Here is a 22954-nt window from a genome sequence, read left to right on the forward strand (position 1 = left end):
GCGATACTGACTGACGTATTTCAATACATATCATTTCTACCTATTGTAATGATTGAATTCTGTTAAATCGTTTTTAAATGAAATGAAAAAGTACTTACTTTCTTCCTGTCTTGAGATTGGGTTTGACTTTGATTCACGTGGGTATTTAGGATTTAAAATAATATTTTTAGGTTCTCCTTGTTCAATACAGATCTTGCCTGACTGTGAATTACCAGTATCGACAGCTATCTGGAATTATTCAGGCTATTGTAGACGAGACAAGAACAAGCATAACGTATGCCTCTAAAGTTTTCGGAAAAAATAAATATGTATTTTCTAATTGTAAATTAAGTTTATTTTATTAACCAAATACAGGAAATTAAGTCTACATATTTAAGGTTTATATTGTATTTTTATAGAACAGAAAGCGGTCCGTGATCTTCGATGACACCTAAATTTGGTCTTGCATGTGTAATAAGCCTTTGGACTGTTTCAAAGTTGATCTCACGAAATTTTTGCAAAATTCTTCGCCAAATTTTTCTTCTAAGTGGACTGGTGTGTACATAGGAGCTTTTTTTTCTTTTATATCGTTTTAAATTATTTCTAGAAATTGTTCTACTTACAGTCATTCGTGAACCATTATATCTTCGGCCAACATTTCACAGACTTTCCTAATTGGTTCTCCATACTCTAAATTAATCTCTGTTCCCAAACAAGAGTTAAAAGGGCAAATTAAGTCATGGTATACCATTGTCGCACTCTGTAATTATCTGGTAAATCATTGACACAGAAATATGTTGAGCACTAAAAATTCTTACATATTGCGTTTTGGTACAACTAAATGTCTAACATAAACTACATGTCCAACTAAACGATAAATACTTTGACGAATATTAAGTTTGTACGACATCGTAACGAACCGTATTTATCAAAACTGACATTGTTTACATCGTTTAAGTTTTTATTACAACTTACACATTTTATATGCCCCAGTAAGACATTTAAATAATTACAGATTTAGAAATTTCTTGGGACACTTTAGTTACATACACACTTATTCTGGAATTGATTTTGTTGTACTTGGTCGTTTTTTGCTTTCTGAAAAAAATTTTCGACGTGTCTGTAGGTCAAAAATGTCAAGTTTGTAAGTTTTGCCAGATTTTCGAAGAAGTCCTAGTTTAAGTTGTTTAGTAACTTTGGTTTCCAATGGCAACTTGATCAAATACTTCCTACCAATAATACTTTTAAATCTAAAATTTTCCGAAAACTTTAGGGACATACGTTATTTGTGTGTGTGTGTGTGTAGATAGTGGATGGCATTAGAACTTGTCTATTTGCCACAGAATATTTGTATTTTTTTTTTATTATTATTATTAAGGATCATACGTTATTTAGAAATAACACCAAAGAACTCTTTGATAAAGTCAGACTACCCATACGTAAATTCAAGCAAAGATCTTGGTCCATCGAAGATGATGAAGGCAAGGTTACAATATATGTTTCAAGGGGGTATTGTATGTATTTATGACAGGTCTCCACTTTCCAACTTTCAGAGAACAAATCCTCATAGAGAAAGCCAGAGAATATCAGATCCCTATATTTATATGTTTTGTTGATTACACAAAGGCCTTTGAGGTTGGATGGGACAAACTATGGAACATACTGACGGTGACGGCAATGGGTGTACTTACACTTGATTCACTTTATAACCAAACTGTATCAAGATAACCTAGCATATATTAGAATGGGCGGATGTCTATCTGACGAATTTACTTTGAAAAAAAAAGTACGCCAACGATGCGTTTTATCTTTCTTATTATATAACATCTATTCAGAGTTCATAACGAACTTGTTAAAAACTTATTAGAAAACTCGAGATGTGCTAATTTTGGACTCATGGTTAACCACAGCAAAATCAAAATGTTGGTTTTTTATCGCCAACAATAGTTTCATGAAACCCGCACTATTGCGGGGTGCGAGGTTGTCTCCTTTATGGCATATCTTACAACTCTAGTTAACAACGCAGATAGTTGTGAACCCGAAATTCGAATACGCATACATCTAGCAAGAGCAGCAATGACTGAACTAAGCGGTGTATGGCGTGATCGTCACATTATTCCGACAAACACGACGAGAGTCGTTTCAACTTTGGTCTTTTCTATATTATACTATGCATGCGAAATATGGACAGTCAAATAATCAGATAGACGACGCTCTAGAAATGTGGACATGGAGACGACTGCTTCGAATTACATGGACAGCTCGAGCACGAATATCCCGGTTATAGATGAAATTAAACCGAATCAGCGTCTCTCTAGTACTGTTTACTCTAGAATTTTAAAGTTCTTTGGTCCTATCCTTGGCCATAACGCCAACGCGGCAGATCCCACAGCGATGATCAGGCATTACGAAAAAGCTTCTCAACAAACAGTATACTGAAGCAGTACATTTAATAGATGATAAGCGATCAGTGGAGAAATATCATGAATTAAACTATCCAAACTGCTGAAGGTCAATAATGAACAACAACACATTTGCTAATATCTTAATGACCGTGATGATGATGTTCAACATGCGATGGACCAGTTAAAATAAAAACAGGAACTTTAATACTCTGAATAAAAAGATCTTTACTTATTTCACTATATCTCTTTCACTGCGGTAATAGAGTGTTTGTAGACCTGTGCGGAAATATTTTTTACATATATTCAAATATGAATTATGTGCAAAAAATCTGTTGAGAATCTGCTGGTGGTGGTCATTTTACTTTCTTTTTGTTAGACGCGAATTCGCGTCCTCCGCCGAGTTTTGGAAATTTTGCATAAACTGCGGACAGCGCGAATTCGTGTCCCAATAAATGTTGGGACAATTAACAAAAGCTAATTATGCTTCACCGAATTTTTTTTTTGTAGCTCAGAAAATATTTTGTCAAGCTTAAATAACACTAAAAAATATATGCAAACTTACTTTTTATTAAAAAAATACAAAAAAAACAGAAATGTCCATCAAATGATATAAAAAAAGTAAAATAAGTAAAATTATTAAAATTATTTTTTTTTATGTTACTCAACAAAACATGCACTCATACATCTGTATCTGTAGAGTAGGGAGGGCGAGTTAAGTTTCACAGCACTTAGGCCACAATTGACCTATTGTGCATCCTCCCAGGGAGCTGTCACCCTTAGCTCATTGTCCATCCTGCCAATTCTAGGAAGGTGGACAAGTCACCAGGAGACATCTCTCTTATGTGGGCAGGTGTGGGCCAGGACTCGCCGAACGCGTACTCTCGTATTAACGATAACTCTGGGCATTCACATAGGACATGCTCTACAGTTTCGTCTTCTCGTTCACACTTCCTACATAGAGGTGTGTCTGCTAGCCCCAGTGTATGGAGGTGTTTGCTTAGTTGACAATGACCAGTTAAAAAACCAACTGCCAAACGTAGGTTTTTCCTGGTCATTCCCAAGTACTTCTTAGATGACTCTTCAAGGTTACTTAGTGTTACCCTGGCAAGTTTGCATCCTTTCCCTTCTTCCCATCTTTTTACGGTTTGCGCATGGGAGTGACATTTGACAATTTCCGCGATTGTTGTAGTTGACCAACCAAAAAGATGCACTCATACATAGTCCGGGGTGGTCTGGACAAGAAAGCAATGAAACAACGTGTCTTTTCGTAGCTGCTTTCTTGTGCAGATACGACATTTTTTACGCATGGTGTAACCTTTTTCATTACTTGTAGTCATTTTACTAAGCATATGTTGGGCACTTTTCACGTTACTCATATTTAAAAATTAGGGTTCTGGTAACAACCTTTCTAAAACTAACGTTCTAAATTTACATAGTCATTTTTTGAACGTGATGCTTATTATCTAGTATATGTGAATTAATCATGATTATTTGAAAAACATATATTCCTAATTTCTTGTAACACCGTAAAGTCTTTCGCATTATTGGATAGTGGGCCATTTGTTGATCCTGATGATCTACGCCACCCATATACTTATTATATTCGACGATAGTTTATGGTTTTTCCTTTTCAGCATCTCTTCGATTCGTCGCTATCGTCATATGATTTTCTAATTCTGAAGATATGTATAGTACATCCCTCTTCTGACGCCACTTACCAATCATTACTTTCTCTTAAGTAACACTTTTGCCAACTGGAAACTATTATAATAGTTATCCACGAAAACTGAATGGCCTTTGTCTAAGTAATCGCCCAGTAAATGCATTACTATTTTTTTATATGTTCTTCTCCTCCCAACACATCAGCTTTGCCACCGTAGACAACAAATTTCAAAATAAGTCTACTGGATTCCGTCAACATATAGAATTTGATTCCATATTTGTGGCGCTTATGTAAGAGATATTGTTTAAAGATGTCTTCCTTTCCACAAGGCCATCGACTCATCTAACGAAAGTTGTTTATTAGGATAGTTAACTTTTTTATCACATTGTTGAAATGTTCTACTACTGATTACTACTACTACTGATACTACTGAAGACCATCGACTCATGTAACGAAAGTTGTTTATTAGGATAGTAAACTTTCTTTATCACATTGTTGAAATGTTCTACTACTGATTTAATTTTAAAAAGACGATTTCAAAACGATTTCGAAAAGACGATAATTAATAAAATATCTGTTACTACTCATTGAGTTCAAAAAACAATTTATTAATAACCTGTGTTTTTCCAATAATCTTGTAACTCTGGAAGTTTGACAGTACCATTAAGCAAAGATAATCCTAAGAACACAAGGAACTCTTTTACTATCAGTTCCTTCCATTCTGTGATTCCTGATCGAACAGATCCTTTACTAGTAGCCAGTACTTGAATGGCACAATTATTACATTCACTTATTACAGTTCCTAAAAATGCATAATCGATTAGCATCCTAAACCATTCATATGGTTCGTCACCATGAGATTGAACTAATAGTTTATTTGTTCCCGTAAAAGGTATATTTTTCAGACTACTTATTTCGTTCCACGAGTTTTCAGCCTGGATCACATTTGTACCTACTCTCTAAAATCTCATCATGCACAATAATTTCCGCTCTTTCTTGCAAAAAACTCTCCTCATTTTCGGTAAAATCTGAATTAAAATCTCCATTATTGTAGAAATCTTCCTTGAACTTGAACACAAATTAAAAACTTGTATTATCAACACGACGATGTAAATTAGGTAGTACCAAAGAATATAGACGCTTAAGCTTCTATATTCTTTGGTATTACCCGTATTCTTTGGTAGTACCCACAAGGTAATGACAAAAATAAAAGGTTATATTTGAGATCATTTATTTACGAAAATAGACAACCAGTTCTACAACGGACGGTTCACTTGATAAAATAGACCTTTCTGAGGAGCGGCTATCGAGAGCTCTCCGTGCTGGTTGTAATATTGGCTACAGGTTGGAATCTTGACTTAAAACCGCGAAATTCAAATGTTTGTTGCAAGTGAACGCTGTTTCAAAAACAAAAATATTAAGTTATAAGCCATCGGGATTAGTATATTCTAAAAATTATTAGGTTATTATTTATAATATGTCCACGGAGACTGTGCTAAGAAACTTAATTATTTTTATTTTTAGCGAAAGTTATTCTTCATTAACTTTTACATGTTTTAAGACAAGGAAAAAATTCATAGTTGTTTTTAACAGAGACAAATTCATAGGGAGTTACAGAAAAGTTGACTATAAAATAAAGCAGGTTTTGAAAAACTTGAATTTTAGTTCAGTTTATGGAATTTTAAAACAAGAATTTTTGTTGTAAAAATTATTTATTAGTACTTTTACAATATTTGTGATCGTTATCCACATTTGAGCTAATATACGGACGTGTATTTAAAACATCCGAAATTAACTGTTTTTCATCCATATTTGGCTTTTTGACAAAAGTTTTTTTAAGTTTTTGTTTCTTCTTTGTAGAGAAAAACTGCAATTGCTTCTCAATTTTTTTGTTTGTAGGTTCAGATCTAACAGTATCGGATAGCGACAGCGACACATTATTAGCTTCAACATTTAATATTAAAGAAGCCTTTTTTAAATAGCTGCAACATTCTTGTAAAGCCTTTACATTTGAAGTTTCTCTTACTTGTTCAGATATATTTGTTAGCAAAGTAAAAACTTTTTTCTGCATAGATTCAACTTCAATATTACAATTTTCATTGTTTATGTTTTGCATTGTGTTTAAGTGCATTTTAATTTCTTCACTACTTTCATTTTCATGTTTGTTTACTGTCGGTGGTTTATTATTATGTAATCCTACGTAGTGTATATGTTTACATATTGTGTTATTTAAAAAGTAATCTACACACGAACATTGGTAAACGTGCACACATATACTGCAGTATTTGCACTGTAATTCACAACAAGGAATGTCGTTTACTTTTGTAACAGTATAAGTAGTATTATCATCACCAAATGTTGATAAAAGCGTTTCATTTTCATTCTGATTTACCTCAAAAGATAATGTTATTGCTTGACGATGTTTTGAAACAATTGCAGAAATGCGTTTAGTATGCTTACCTTTAGTTTTTTTTATTATTCTATCAACAACTTTATCTCGAATATATTTTAAAACCGCATGTAAGCCTTTATCTAATCGTTTTACAGTTGTACCTTGCAAATAAAAGTATTTTATTGTCTTGTGCATAGACTCTAGGTACATATTGGTATTGATTCCACATTCTCGCCTATAGCAGACTGCCCAAAGTTTGGAATTAGTACTATAATTATTCTTAAAATATTTTGCAAACTCTACAGTATCTGGATCTTCATAAAATAAATTTAAAGTGTTAATTAAACTGCTTTGAAATTCTTCTGTCTCTGGAATATATTGCAAATATTTCAGAGTTTTATACACCCACTTTTTTTTGTCACTGCTGGATATTTTTGATAAATTTTGTTGCCAGGCACGGTCAATGTGCCATGCACAATATAATTGATAACAAGGTTTGCCCATTACTTGCTGCCAAGCGTTGTAGAATACCCCCGTAATGTCAGACATAAAAGTTTTAGGAGTAATTATACGTCCTAGAGCATCCCTAAGTTTTTCAAAAAAAAGCTTATGTATAAATGTGTCTTGTCGGTTTGTGAACATACATGCACATGGAAACCCTTCGCCAAATTCGTCCACAACCATTAATGTTGTAAGTTCAAAGTTGTAACCATTTAAACCATGTGTTGAATCTATGGCAGTTATATTTTCACCAAACTTCTCTAACATATATGTCTGTGATTTATTCATAATTATTAAACAGAAATCATTCTGCTCAAGATTATTATGTTCAATACCCTGCTTTTTATAAAATATGACCGCATTTTCCTCAAAACTTCGTTGTTCTTGCACCCACATGTCCACACTGACAGCATCATTTCCATTTCTTCTACCATCATCTGATATGCTTATACCATAAGAATTTTTGATATTGTATATATCTTTTTTTGTTAATAGATGAATTCTTTGCACATCAGTTTCAACAATCTGATCTCTATTTTGATCCAGTATCCTGTAAAATATTTTAAATTATAACTGATGTAAAATATGTGCTATTACACACCTATGGTCAGCAGACCGTCAGGTGAATATATGTGCTAGTAACTTACTTAGAAACAGATACTCCTGCTAATAATTTGTTTGCAACTTGGTTTTTATCTATTTTTGATAAATGCAAATGTCGAATTTCATTGTCATGGTGGTAGTGACTTTTGTAATATGTAACTATACATTTTCCATTATTTAGTTGGCTTGATATAATTTGACTTGTGCAAGAAAACAATAGTTTTTCTGAACCTTGCATCTTTGGCAACCTTTTTCTGACCTCATCCTGAATAATGTTACCTGTAATATTGAAAGTATTTAGTAAAACATTTATTATTCAAAACGTTTTATGCATTACATTTCTTATAGCTTCTATTACAGTGGTAATAATACATTTTAACAGTGCCATCATCAGTTTTCCTCAATTTGCATCCTCTTGTCAAAACATATTCTGTTTTTTCTTTTTTATTTATACCCTCCAACCAATCGTCAAACTCTAAAAATATATTTTATTATTTTAATAACACAATTTGTTGTACAAATACTTACCTTTAGAATCATTAAAGGTAATCTCTATCATTTCTATTGCTACGTTGTGTTTGTCCTGTAGGTGTGTGCGTAAATCCTTAATAAATTTAAAAGAAATTGCACATTCAAAACACTTCGAATTAAACACATTTAACTCGTAACTTATTATTTCAGTCTTTTTCTGGTTGTGAACTTTTTTATTATGTCTATTCAAGCATGATTGACTGGAGAGAATTTTTTTACAAATTTTACACATAACAGCCATATTAAAAAAAAGAAAATCGCAGTTCCCTGATTACAACAGCTTTATTTAAATAGCAATAATTTAAATGGTTATGTTACGATTTTTCTTCGCGCCCATGCCAATGACAATGCGTGCCAGCGCCCTCAGTCTGTCTTCGTCGTAACTATTACGGCACGGAGAGCTCTCGATAACCGATCCTCCTTTCTGCGTGTGCGGAGGTCGTTTTGCGCCATTCCAAAAACTGCGGAACATATTTATAGTTTATATTTAAAGTCACATTTACATAGGACGCTATATCGCGCCGTCCGTATTTTATGAAACTCTCTGAGGACGAGATATCGCGCTTTCCGCAGTGAAAGGGATATAGGTAGTGCAAGTATTATGCAGTAGTTCAGTAATGACATATTACTGCATTATTTCTATTACACAACCATTTTGCTTACTCTAAAGAATGATTTAAATATTATTTAATCTACAATAAATAATACATCTACATGTCTTAAAATAAAAAATATCACACCTTCTTCCAAAAGCGTGTTTGTTGAGAGTTCTAAACAACGTTAACCCCTGCCTGGTTTAATTTTTTATGTCAGTTACGTTAAAACTCAGAACAGCTAGTGATTTTATGTACTTATGTATTTAGCTTTGAATGTAGATTTTGACGGCATGTGTACACTACACATGTCACACGATATATCATTAACGAAACCATTAGAAAGAGATAAGAGATGTGAAAAACAAAATGTTAATAATACTGACATTACATATTAAATGAAGATATCCTTTCCATATCCTTTTCTAACGACTCCGTCAGTCTTTGCCGCTGGTGAACATATTAGATATTACTAATAACTTGACAACGTCAAACGTTTTGGTTAGGTAAAGGCCGATTTAAACATAAATATTTAGCACTTTTCCAAGTTTATAGTATTTAGATATCTTTTTTTAGTTTACTTTATGTGAATTATCTTTTTTAAATGGTCAGGTCTGAAAAACGTATGCAATTTTTTAGTACATAAAAGTATATATTCGCAGAATATAAGCTTATTAAAACTTTAATTTTTTTTTTCATGATAAGGAGCAGAGTTATTCGCAAAAAGACGCAAACGTTCAGAAAAGTGGGTAGTTGGAGAAACAAACGGTACTAGACAGACACCGATTCCTGAAATAGTTCCAGCTCCAGTTCCATTGGTGTCACCACTAGCTCCACTAACTCCATCAGCCAATCTCCCTCCACCTAGCTATCTGCCAGAGTCTGTCGAGAGACTTCAACATAAACAAAAATTGGACGGTATTCAAGTAAGTATAATAAGATTTTAATAACTAATACAACCAACTTCCTTCTAACTATAAACATGTATTCAAATTTCTCTATTTTAATAGGAAAAGTTCAACCGTCCTAGAGTGAAGTTAATAAAGTCCCCCTGGGACGCTGCTTTAGAGACCGGTTCAGTCGACGCAGCTTTTGTTGAAGAACCAGCTTGGCCAACGAAAGGCACCTACGTAGCTCCTGCTGTAAATTCGTACGAAGCAGCACTGAAAAACGACTCACTGGCCACTTGGAGCGTACCGAAGTCCAACGACCAGAAGATGTACGCTCATAATCCAAGCTATAACAGCAACAGCATCAATAAAATAATCGATGGTTACCAGAAAGGTGCCAGCAATGTTGATGTATATAAACCAACATTGCCTCAAGGGTGGGCTACCCATAAACAATTTGGTAAGTCGTTATATATAACAGAAGATATACATTTACTACAAACTTTACAATTAAAAACACTACAATAATTGAAAGGATATTGTTTCTCCAAATTACTTTGGAAAAAGATACAGTTAAATTTTTATTTTTTCGTTTTTTTCGTCGAAGTTTTTAGTGATTTTGTTGAGAAAATATGTCAACAGTATGCTTACATAAAATTGGTACTCTTTTTTAAACACGATAATTTTTACTGTTTTTAAAAAAACGCATTTAAATAGTTAAGAATCTGAAAAGGGGACTTCATATATTGTAAATGTTATTTCTGGTAAGAAATATAAAGAACTGTACGAGGCTAATTACTTTTCTGAAAAAACCATCGAAGCGAACGAGCGCTTATTGCAAATTCTCGCTGCAAATAAAAGAGAAAAGTGATCTTATCTGATAGAGAACATGCACATGAAACAGAACAACAGAAGGGCGTGAAAACTTATCAATAACCTTAATCAAGACAAGCTTTATACAACAACTCAAACAGCCGATGTGACCGCTAGGTGACATACGAACTGCTATTAAATGGGAAAAACCAGCAAAAGGTTACAGAAAATCATAATTCAAAGAAATGAAAACAACGACAATCACAAACTACAATATCCTTTCACCCTCGACGAAGCAGTCCTGATCACAAAAAGTAACAAAGCTGGTGGTCCTAACGACATAGGGACTAATTAAATCAAACAGTTCAGCCTAGTCACAAACCAATAGATACTGGACTTGATTAACAATTAAATGTACTCTACGAAGATGCCGAAACTGTGGAGGAAATCCTATGTCATCGCCTTACTCATACCTGGAAAAGAACACCGGAAGCTAAAAGTTATAGCCCGATTACATTGATCCCATTGCTATGCCACTACAAAGTCAAAGCAGCCACCGGAAAACCCAGATCAGATTGGGCCAGGGTAGTGTGCTGGATTCCCCGCTATTTAATATCTACATAAACCAACAGCTAACACATCATGAAACAAAACAATTCATATACGCAGATGAGATTAAACTCTCAAGATCACTAGATAAACTCTGTGGCTAGAAGGCAAAAGGGGATAACTCTCATTTGGAAGTTTTTCAGTACAGACATTTTTAGTTCATATGGTCTTTTTGTCACCTTATAGACGTAATATTAGTAACGTTTGTATATTTCTAGATCCGACTTACATTCTGTTAAATATATTTAAGTGTTTTTTCGTAAATTAATATCTATGTGTCCAATATTTTGATAAATTAAAAAAAAATATTTTAGGATATTTATTATTTTTAATTATTTTAAGAAAGCATAAGGAGATAAGTCAAGTTATAGTTGAAATGCACATAAAATCATCTTGGTAAAGGGGGTTATGTAGATTTATACCCTTATGCTCGGTAGTAACTTGGCTAACGTTATATTATGTGCACTGTAGTGTTAACTGCAGTTATTTCTACTTACAACGGGCAACCACAATAAAGCAAGACAAAATATTTTGTGCTGGATATAGCATTGACAGAACAAGAAATAAAACGTAAATTTGTTCAAAAAATTTATTAAACATGGAGGTTTCTACAGCAATCTGATGATACGTTTACAAATTAACAATTGATCAAGATGATACTTAGAAAGAGAATTAAAGGCGAATTCTAAACACAAAATAAAAACATATATTCTATATAATATATAGTTCGTAATATTATTACGAACAGAATAGCTTTCGCAGGAAAAAAAAAATTTTGATGAACACAAATATTTTTCGGAAGGTGTTTCTTTAAAATAATAAATTACACAAATATTTGTTTTAGAATATTTTATTAAAAATCGTCATCACTAAAATAATTATCTATGTCTGGATCTGTGTCAGCTGTATTATCCAGATCTTGTGAATTTCGTGGGATTTGGGCAAGTCCACGATAACATTCTTTTGCACTCCTCAATAAGGTCTGAAAGATCGCTTACTTTTTTTCACTTATTTGTCTTGGCTTATCATACAAATTATCTAAAGTAATGTTCTTGATATCGATGGGTGTATCTTTTTTTTGTCTTCTAAAATTTATTTCTTGAAATGGCTGATATTCCTGAAGCGATGTTTTAAAATTAATAATGCCAAATTCCTTGGTGTATCTTAGGGATTTCATATTTCTCCAGCAAATTTCAGTCGTATTGTCGGTCTTCTTTCTCTTTATTAACATTTCTTTTAGCAGAAAGCATTTCAAAAGGTAAATTAGCAAAACTCTTAAATAAACAAGAAGCAATATCGTTGGCACGTAAAACACGGTATTAGTTTGTAAGTAAGGAGTAGGAAAAACCTGTTGTAAGTCAAATACAAATATTTTTTGACTTTTGCTGTTTATACATTTTAATTTGTCTGATCTCTTTGACTCGTAAGCCGTTTCAGCTTCTATATGATGATCTGCTAATAAATTCTCATGCTTTTTCCTTACATCAGCTGTCTTATTGATATTAATATGATTGTGAAAAATATCCAATTGTTACAGGCATCGTTGCTTAGTTTTTTAAACTTTAAGCCTAATTTATCGATTGTTTGAGAGTAAACTTTATAAGAATCCGATTCAGATGTTATGTTCTGGGTATACATTTGATACATCTTAGCTTTTGTTAATTCTGCTACTAGATACTATTTACTAGTATGTTTTCGTGAGTAGTGAGACTCATGGGCAGGAAATTTTGATATGTGGCTATAGACGAGTTCCATTCTAGATTCGGAAATTTTGTTTTTTGGTTCATGCCTGCCTCTGCCATCAGCCATAGGAATACCACAGTTGGATGACATTTTCTTTTTTGTAACAGTTTCTATAAATTTATTACTTTCGTCAAAAATAGCACAAAAACATACCTTGCAGCATTGGATTCTTCCTCCTTGGATTTCTATAAAATATGTAAACCACTTTTCCCTATTTTTTGAAGGTTTATCAGTATCACTTCTGTTAGTAGTAATCTTATTGTCAGAAATTTGAATTAATGAGGCAATACAACTTACCCTTCTATCGTAGTTGCCCATTCCCCAGTAATTTTAAAACAGAGATAATCTATGCTCATCAAATATTTTTTCTTTACACTTTCTTCTACAATCTCGCAGTGACCGTGACTGCCTAGCTTTATTGCGTTTCTTTTGTTTGTTTCATATCCTTTACCGGTATTTCGTAAAACCTGTCTATTTTTTCTTTTTCCTCCTTTTCGTTTCAATATTTTGTGCATTGGTTGGCCATGTTCTTCATTGTTTTCAAAATTTGGTTCATTTGAGCCATTTTTCTCCTGTTCGATGTCAGAATCACTATGGTGGTCTTCTTAAATGTGATCATAGGCCGGGTCTTTTACGCTGTCGTCTGAGTCAAAATCTTGCTGTACATTTTCTTTTACTAAAAAAAAATATGGAATGTAGTGATCAATAATCAACAATTATACCACACGTGGAGGAATAATAATTGTTATTTCGAGTTGCCATCGTAGTAAACGTTCCTTGATAAAATTTGCGTGTGCTCTCTTTACAATCTAGACAAGTACTGACAAGAAACTGATACGAATATGATTTGCGTGGACACCGCATTCTTGCAAAAAGGGATAACTTTGTATATACTAGCAATACTTTCATATATATTTCTTCTATCACATTCCGGCAAAAGGGGATATCTTGATTTAATGCCTTTTACTAGCACACATTTCGAATAATTCTCAAGTTAACATGACTTAAATCGTTTTGCTTCTCAGTTAATTTCATAATGTTAGAAAATATGTGCACATATACCATTTTACTAGTAATTACTATTTTTCTCTCCAGAAGATATCTTGAGTTATATCCTTAAAACAGTCGTAACGATTAAATTGTAGCCAAGTTACCCCTTTTTGATCAATAATAATATTTTAATTAGTAAACTTTCACTTAACTCTCTTTACCAAGATTGTGCAGAATCAAAAATCCTGTCGAATGGTATACATAACACTATTTTGCAAAAAATCGACTTATCCCCTTTTGCCTTCCAGACACAGAACTGAACGACTGACTTACTTTGAACGAAACCACTTTAAGCCATACTCATCGAAACCACATGTGCTTTCCAGTTAAATAATAAAGAAGCTGCAAAAATCTTAACGATGTGTAGGATAGGATAAGATATCTTGGAGTCAGGAACTAGAGAACTACCCAGCTCCACAATACCTAGGCGTTACCCTCATTAAATCCTTCGCATACAAACACCACCGTCAGAACACACAAGATGAAAAGTATATCAAGAAGCATTATCCTGAATAAACTGACAGATACAACTTTGATTTCTCATCCACATGTTCTTCGCACCTCAGCGTTTGCACCAAGTTTCTCAGCAACTCAGTACACGGCTTTAGTTTGGAAACTCACAACACGCGCCTCCCAGGTGAACATTGCATGTGATTCGTCTTTAAACGAATATTCTCAAGTTAAAGTTGATTTCATGTAATCAAATGAACTACCTTACAATAAAGTTGTCCCAGGAACGCAACTCAGCAATATTATCAACATTATTTTAAAGTCGTCTACTTTAAAATGTATACTATAGGTCTGAATTGTCAATATAAATGATTCAGATAAAATTAAATTATTAGACGATTTTTTCACCAAGTAACCAAATACAAAATTTGTTTAATTTATTAATGTTTGTATTTCAAGAACGATTTCCGAAGTGGAAATTGAAACGTCAATAACCTTACTTTTAACTTTAATTGTGGCTTATTTCCATTAAAATAGTAATTACTTAAGATGTCCCAAGAAAATAGCTTCAGAATAATATTTATCAAAAGAATTAGGAAAAATATAGAAGGAAGCAACCACGTTGAATATTTATTTGGAATTTTTTTTTTTAATTAAATTGTTTGTGTTACAAGTGTGCTTATTGTTACTTGAAATGCCATTCTGGTACTTTGAATTATTCAATTGCATTTTTCTACAAAAAGAATAAAATTATTGTTAAAAAATAAGTCTCTTACAAGAAATGATATTTACCAGCAACAATTATTATCTGATAGACCAAAGCACACTTTACAATAACGAAGTAATAGTGCAAGTCAGTGGAACAAACAGTTAAAATTATCGTGTTTAAGAGTACCAATTTTATATAAAAAATAATATTTACGTATATCATACTTTGTAATAAAATTTACAAAAAAGTTTCGACTCAATTTCATCAACGGAAATCATCAAAATAACAATAAAAAATAAAATAATATTCTTTGTCCAAGGTTATGACTTTGTGCCGATTTTGGTAACAATATATACCTAAGTATATGGGCATGGGCTTATATGGGCATATTTTTGTCTAAATGACCTAACCCTAGTCTACGTCCAATAGTTATAACTCTCTCTATATTACTGAACTATAATAAAAATAATTTAATAAAACAAAATTTTGGATTCTATTGTATAATTATTATTCCTTTCAATTTGCTTACTTTTATTAACAAACTAGCACTAACACAATCAAAATCTACATGCTCACCATCTCAACCATTCAAATTTTAGTACATTACTAATGCTTTGCTTTGCTTTATAATACATCTAGGTAGCCAAAAGTATTGTCAAATAACGACTAAGAAAGTGTCAGCTTCAAAAACTACCCGACAACATACATCTGCTCCTGTCGAGACAAACGATTCAGTAGTTTCTGAAGGTCAGGAAGTTAAACAACAAGAGGCTGAAATTCAAGTAGATTCTTTTGTTTCTGAACAGACTGCAGGTACAAGTATTTCAGCGGAATGCCAAGAATCATCGTATTCAAACGTAACAGAAACTGCTCAAAGTGAGTGTAATTGGAGTTACAATAATGATACATCTCTACCTCCCACCACAATACAACCAAATCACGTGGAAGAAAGTAAAGACAGTAGCAGCTTTGTTCCTTATAAAATACCAAATATATTCAGTTACTTAGACACCTCTAGAGACTCCACAGAATACAGACCAGTTAGTCCTCTTCCTTCATGTAAATCACAATCACAGGAACCAACTAAAAAGATACCTGAATTCAGTTTCGCTTTAGCAGATCCTTCTACCAGAGTATTGGAAAGTAGTTTTTCTAGTACAAGTGCAAATGCTAGATCTTTACAATCAGAAATATTTGAAAGTCAAGGACACTTCAACGCCAGCAGATCTTGCTCACCTTTTCCTATTTACGTTCCAAAATACGAACCCCCGTCCACACAACCGGTCGAGCAAACATCAGTAGTCGAAGAAAAACCTTCTAGTAAAATCATTGTTGAACCTGTGAGACAGAAGGATCCAAGACATGAAGAACAAGTAAAAAAAATGGCATTGTCTGCAAACAAAGGCAGAGAAGATACTTTAATGTTGCAAAAGGGTTGCTTTAATGAGTTTAGAGAAAAGAAAATGACCAAGAATCAAAAAACTATAGATGAATTCTCTGGGCCTATTCAAATTCTTGATAGCGATATACCAGATATGAGTGACGAAAAATGTAAAGAGGTCAATAACAAAGAATCTCCTAGTAACAATCCAAATAGCATAACCAGCAACACTGAAATTTGTAACATATCTTTAACAAAAGAAGATGCAAAGGTGACAACAATTAAAGAAACAAAAATTGAAGAAAGAATTGGTGATCAAAAAGCACTAATAGATACCAGTAATAAACCAAAACTAGAAGAAACCGTCACTAAAAAACAAGAAGAAATCGTCATCAAAAAGCAAGAAGAACCTGCCACTAAAAAAATAGAAGAAAAACCTAAGCCAAAAAAACCTTCGCCGCCAAGAACAGATGAACCAAAAAAATTCAGAAAACCTCCAGAAACAGTAGCTGGAGCTAAACCTGTCTTTGGACAAATAGATAACAACGAATTCCAGAAGGCAATATTAGGTAGACAACAATCAATTAAAGCCAAACGATCCCGACAAAACCAGGCAAATGAAGTGAATCCTACAAGATCAAATGGAATAGAGCCGCAAGTAAAAGTAGAAAATAACATCATAAATCAGGAGGAAGTACAATTTACGGGTGTAGAACCAAGGGCCAAGTATGAGAGAACAGCTATCAGCAAAAGAGAAGAAATAGGTCATGATTCAAAGTTAGCTGCCGAAATAAAAAAGACAGAAATGGCAGAAGTTGAAATGATTTATCCTAATGAACATGAAGAAATAGAAAAAATTAACTATGCACAAGAAAGGGAAATACATATTGATTTCCAAAAGGTTGGTGATGAAATAGTATTCCCTAATTTACCAATTGAACCACAAGCCTTCAGTACGTTCCAGGAATTTATACAGAACCAGTACCAAGAACAGTTACAGTCATCCAGTCAATATACCGATGCGGACTCAGATCAAGAGGAATATCGAAAAATTCCTGTTAAATCTTTAATCAAGAACTTCGAGCAGTCGGCAATGCCGACTATGAAATATAAACAACTGAAGGATCCTTTACCGGATGTAGTAGAAAAATTTATTCCTTACAACATAAGTAACTCTAGATCAGTTGAGTCATTATGTAGTAGCAATACGAACCTGCAAACTAGTCAAAGCGATATAAGTTTGCAGAGATCGTACGATATGGTCGAGACTTCGAGGGAAATGGAGACCACAGTGTACCACGTAGCTAATGTTGAGGTCAAGTCTCAGTATTTTCCTCCTGATCAAAGCAGGATTCAACATATTGAGCCTTCGGAAAATAGTTCGTTCTGCAAATACATTTCACCATCTTCTTCTATTGCACCTAAACCCAATTCAACGTTTCAGCCAATCGATCCAAATGAAGACTTCAGCAATGGTTACAATGAAGGCAAGATTAATGGCTTTAGTTTTATTATTTTGCTGATTTGTGAGATGTTATGTGACGTCATGGTATGGTTTTAATATTTTTACCGCATGAAATAATTTGCAAGTGTAATAAGTTTAGACTCCTCCTAGAAATTTAAAAACTTTTTAACTTGGGGAGGCTTGAACAATTTGTATCCCTTGTTGTTTACTTATTCAATTGTTGATTTCTTATTGCTATATACATACATTTTAGAGCAGTACTAACCGATTTCTTGCTTTTCAGGATCGAACACTCTACCAAGAACTAAACCAAAATCTACCGCCTCACCAACTTATAAACCACCAGGCAGCCCCTCAGTCTTCATCCCTAAAGAAAGTCCCAGCTACTTCACTCCCTCTGAAGCTGAACCTAATTACAATTACGAGCCCTCTCTGCAAATATCGCAAGCGCCCAAGCCAACCAAAAAGCTGGACTTACACAGTCTTCAAAACTATAACGTAGCACCAAAGGGATGGACAGAAGCAAAGAACTTCTACAAACCACTGAGTTTTAACCAGCCCAAAGAGATGTACTCTGATTTTTAAAATAGCAGTTAATATTTTGTGTTGTTTGTATTTGTTTTGTTTCTGTTTTTAGTAATTTAAGATGTGTTGTTGATATTTTTGAGGCACATTCATGCAATAAATTAGCACTAAGTGTATATTGTTCAGAATAAAAGAGCTGGAAATACAGTAGATTACCAGTTTACAAAATTAAACTTTTAATAAAAAAATTGTAATACAACATTGTAAGTGGTATCTACTACACATTAAAGGCAAACAATTATTTGTAGATTCGGTTAAAGTTTAAAAAATCCTTATTGTAATTGTTGTTCAGTTATTAATAAAAATAATTGGCTTAACATGCACAAATCCTAGGAAATATTCTTTCTATGTAGACAATGTAGTGCTTCTAGTGATATTCACTAAAGAGTTGTTATGCTTTCTTGATTATTTGTTATCCACACATTGTGAATATTATAAGAATACATTTAAAAAATATATTTTAGTAATCTTATTTAAACCTTCCGTTTATCCTCTATTTTATTGTTCACATTAACAAAGCTGATCAAGCTGCTCACAGAATATACATTAAATTTCTAAAAAAAAGAAAATTGGAATGAAGAAAAACCCAATCACGTTTTAAGTTGTTTAGATTAACAAGCCACATAATCAACATATTTCTTAAAATCACCCATACCACAATTTATAAAAAATGCAAGGCTAAAACATCTGGTGAGCAGTTTGAATTTCGTGATGGATTGGATACCAACAAAGCAATACTAGCGTTAAGTCAACGAACGCTCAATATGTGTACTTGAGGTTACCATAATCTGCGCGACGCGTTTCTCGAACCAAGGGCTGGTGTGAAGTAAAAAAATTTTACGACTTTTTCTTTTGGGATGTAGGGAGTATCATAATACATATTACTATTAGAATTGCAGAGTTAGTTGAGTTTGTACCATATACTCATTATCAGTAATAAGGGATAGTTGGTACTATGAATCACCAATCACTATATAATAACTCTTGTACCGGAATGTAAGTAGTATTTTGTTTATTTCTAACTTATTACAATTCAACAGATGTTTTCTCTTACCAATTTGTGGGTTGTTACTCTGTCTGCTAATGCAATTTATGCATATTGATTAACACAGACATGTAATATTGGCATAATTACTAAAACTTTTTTTTGATCTATAACTTTTTTGATCTATATCCTTATAAGACAGCACCCTAATATGGGCTTTTTATAATTTCAGCATTTAATTTACTTTGTACGACTGACCTGATGATGCTTTGCAAATTTTAGAAAACGAAACCGGTCGTCTTGGGTAGTAAAATTAAACTGATTGTGAGTAAGTCTAATTTATTTCTTTTTTACCTCTTTTGAACTTTTACGTTTAAAAACTCGCGGTACTGTGAGACTTGACACGGAAGGTTTTCGTCTGCCTATATTTCTTCCAAGTTATTATAATAGTTGGTTTTATTTTACTATTTGTATCTATATAGGTATAATTTATAATATATTTGTCTTATATACAAAATCATCCTATTTGTGCTAAATTGATATTTATGTGGCAATTATCTGTAAAGTCTTTGGTCTTTCCTGCCGTATCATATTTTCCTGATTTTTTTTGTAGACAAGCGGATTAGTTTGTGTGATATAATATCCCCAATTCGTCTTATAATATTTAGTTTCAAAACAGCTGTTACGCTAACTCATTCACCGTGTTTAAAGTACTTTGGGTTATGACTACTTTTTAGTATTTTAACCACGCATATTTTAAATTTGAAAATATTTACTATTTAAATGGGAATAAGCCACAATTAAAGGTTAAAGTACGTTTATTGCCGTTTCAATTTCCACTTCGGAAATCGTTCTCAAAATACAAACATTAGTTTACTAATGTTATATATATTATAACAATACAATGTTATATATAATAGAATAAACGTACTTTAACCTTTAATTGTGGCTTATTCCCATTTAAATAGTAATTACTTTAAAATGCCACAAGAAAATAGCTTCAGAACAATATTGAAAATATTTGGGATTTATATAATCTTTATGTATATATTATTTGTTTATTGATTTTACTTTTTACATAGTTTGAAATGGAATCTTCCTGTTTGAGATCAATATACATTTATAAAAAGTTGACAGTTTCCCTTGAAGTCTTACTTTACTTGTAGATTACTTCTTGTTAAATTAATTAATTTCTTAGGTAAACCTAGTTCTGCCATAGTATTTCATAGTTTTATTCTGATTATATCATGTGTTTGTTTAAAATCTATAAATAACTAGTTTTTTGTTTTTTTTTGTATTCTCAACATTTCTCATTAAATGCCTAATAGCGTTCACTCAATCGTTCCAAGTCTATTAGAAAAAATACTCTATATACTATATGTTAATAAGTAATATAACTCCATAGTTTGTACAATACATTTTATCGTCACTTTTGTGTATGGGTACTTACTTTTATTTCTACATTGACACATCAGCCTCAAATGGGTTAACACCCTGAACTGAATCCTCTATTTTTCAAGTATGTATAAACATTATTAAAAATCACTGTGAAATACTTAAGATCAAGGGAAGAATATCATGGGTTATTTCTGATTTCGTCATAATTTACCCTGAAATTACTAACAGGAGGGTGCTCTCACTCCCAGATGTTGAACTTGATTTATAGTACCAACATATGCTAGTCATATAACATCAGTTACTAATCAAATCAAAGTTAATTTCATGTAATCAAATGCACTATCCTTAAACATAGTCATCCAAGGAAACGCACCTCAAAAATATTGATAATATATTAAAAATGACTTAAGCAATAAAAAATAAAAAAAATTAAAGAACTGTGACTAGAAATAAGGGAGACATCTATAAAAGAAGCAGAGCAGCATAAGCTCATAGCATGGGAATATTGCGTCGTACTTTTATACAGTAATTTGTTGTCACAATTTTATAGTTTTTTGAAAAATAAACTCCGATTTAAAAATTAAAACGTCAAATAAAATCAAAAAACATATTGAACATAGCATATCGGCGCATCTCCTGCGCGGATATATGCAATTGAAATTTTGTACACTTTATATAACTGTTGATTTGCTTATTATACTTATTACTAAACTTATTTACTTTTCACAAAGGGACTCTTTAATACCTACAGTTATTACTATACAAATCTAATTCGAAATATCGTCGAAAATTAATAGTCAGTATGTGAAATTTAAATTTGTAATGAAAAGTAAAAGATACTTCTAAAAGCCACTACTTCTGGGGTTCGAAGAAGCCTTCACGAAGAATGAAGTGCTAATATGACCACCGTAAATGATGTGTACCCTAGGTAATGATTAATTAATTAATCGCCTAACTTTTCAATCACCTGTTCTACAGTTTATTCATTTAGCAAATTCCTATCTGTAAACATAAACACGTGTTGATATTCGCCCCCTCATTCGTCAAGAGGCTATTAAATATAATTTATTGCCTTAAGCCAGACGGATTCTAATGTTACAGATCCAAACTTGCCAGTATGTTTAAATTCAACTTGTAGCGTGTTACTTTTTTATTCAAAATGTTCACTTTGTTATGTATATCTCCAAATTTTGCTCACAATGATTAAATTTTAAGAAATTCTTACACTAATAGTTTCAAAAGTATGTACTATACCTCAGTACGAAACTGTTTGGCTTTCACGTGCGTTTGTTGACAGATGGGAATTTGTAAAACGTATAACGTATAAACTAATGTAGTTTATATGATTTTGTCAAATTGATCCTTTTTAGGACCAACTATTCTAATTATGTCTATAAATATTAAGGGCATATCTAGAGATAAAGAAACTTTACTTTAGTTAATCTTATTAGACATATTCTCTAAATACAAATGTGACGTATTTCTAATGCAGGAAACACACAGAGGAGTGAATTACGCCAAATCTAGGGTTTTTGGTATCAAGCGGATCGCTGAAAACCACATGGTAAATATGGAAGTGCTATCTCTGCCGGCAATGGCTTCTCCGGATGACACCTGTATTCAAACTATGCAGAAATTTAAAGTCTGGATACAAGCCAAAGTTGTTGCCTTGCTTAAAATCCAACGACCACAAAAACTACCAGCAATATCTATATTTTGTCAGCTATTTAAAATATTTTTGCACATAATCCTTAATATAATTATAATAATAATAAATATAAGAAACAGAAAAACTGATGCATTTTTTAATCAAAAATATTTTTATCAAAAAATATTTATTATAGATCTTGAATCATATTAGTAAAAAATATGTAATGAATTTTACTATCATATTTTTGAATGAATAATTAAGAGTGATCAATTTCATCCCATTTTACGAAACTGCATTTGTTTCTAACTTTTATTCCATATGTTATTGGTATACGTCTTAACAAGTAAAATAAGCCCTGGATTAATAAAAATTTAATGAACCGAAAAATCTGCTATCAGCGTTTGCGTCTAATAAAAAACAAATTATTTTATATAAACATTTTTTTTCAAAAATACGTTTTTAAAACTATATTGAATACTAAAATAATATTTTTCATACAAAAAGTTTCTATAAAAAATTGTGCAAGTCCTGAAAATTGGCCAGTTGAGCACATTTCTT

At 32.4% G+C, this 22954-nt stretch overlaps 1 protein-coding gene across 8 annotated transcripts in view; it reads left to right on the forward strand.

Moving 5' to 3' along the window:
- The window catches only part of LOC140449774 (uncharacterized), a 170672-nt gene extending 151852 nt beyond the window's left edge, over window positions 1-18820 (forward strand). For all 8 annotated transcript variants that reach the window (XM_072543116.1, XM_072543141.1, XM_072543131.1 and 5 more), the window contains 4 exons: window positions 9373-9593; window positions 9678-10017; window positions 15571-17799; window positions 18061-18820. In XM_072543116.1, the coding sequence (XP_072399217.1) occupies window positions 9373-9593; window positions 9678-10017; window positions 15571-17799; window positions 18061-18362 (3092 nt within the window). In that variant the 3' untranslated portion in view covers window positions 18363-18820. The remainder of the gene's footprint in view (window positions 1-9372; window positions 9594-9677; window positions 10018-15570; window positions 17800-18060) is intronic.
- Window positions 18821-22954: the final 4134 nt, after the last annotated feature.

The sequence above is a fragment of the Diabrotica undecimpunctata genome, chromosome 1, assembly GCF_040954645.1.
Source record: "Diabrotica undecimpunctata isolate CICGRU chromosome 1, icDiaUnde3, whole genome shotgun sequence".
Classification (NCBI taxonomy): domain Eukaryota; kingdom Metazoa; phylum Arthropoda; class Insecta; order Coleoptera; family Chrysomelidae; genus Diabrotica; species Diabrotica undecimpunctata.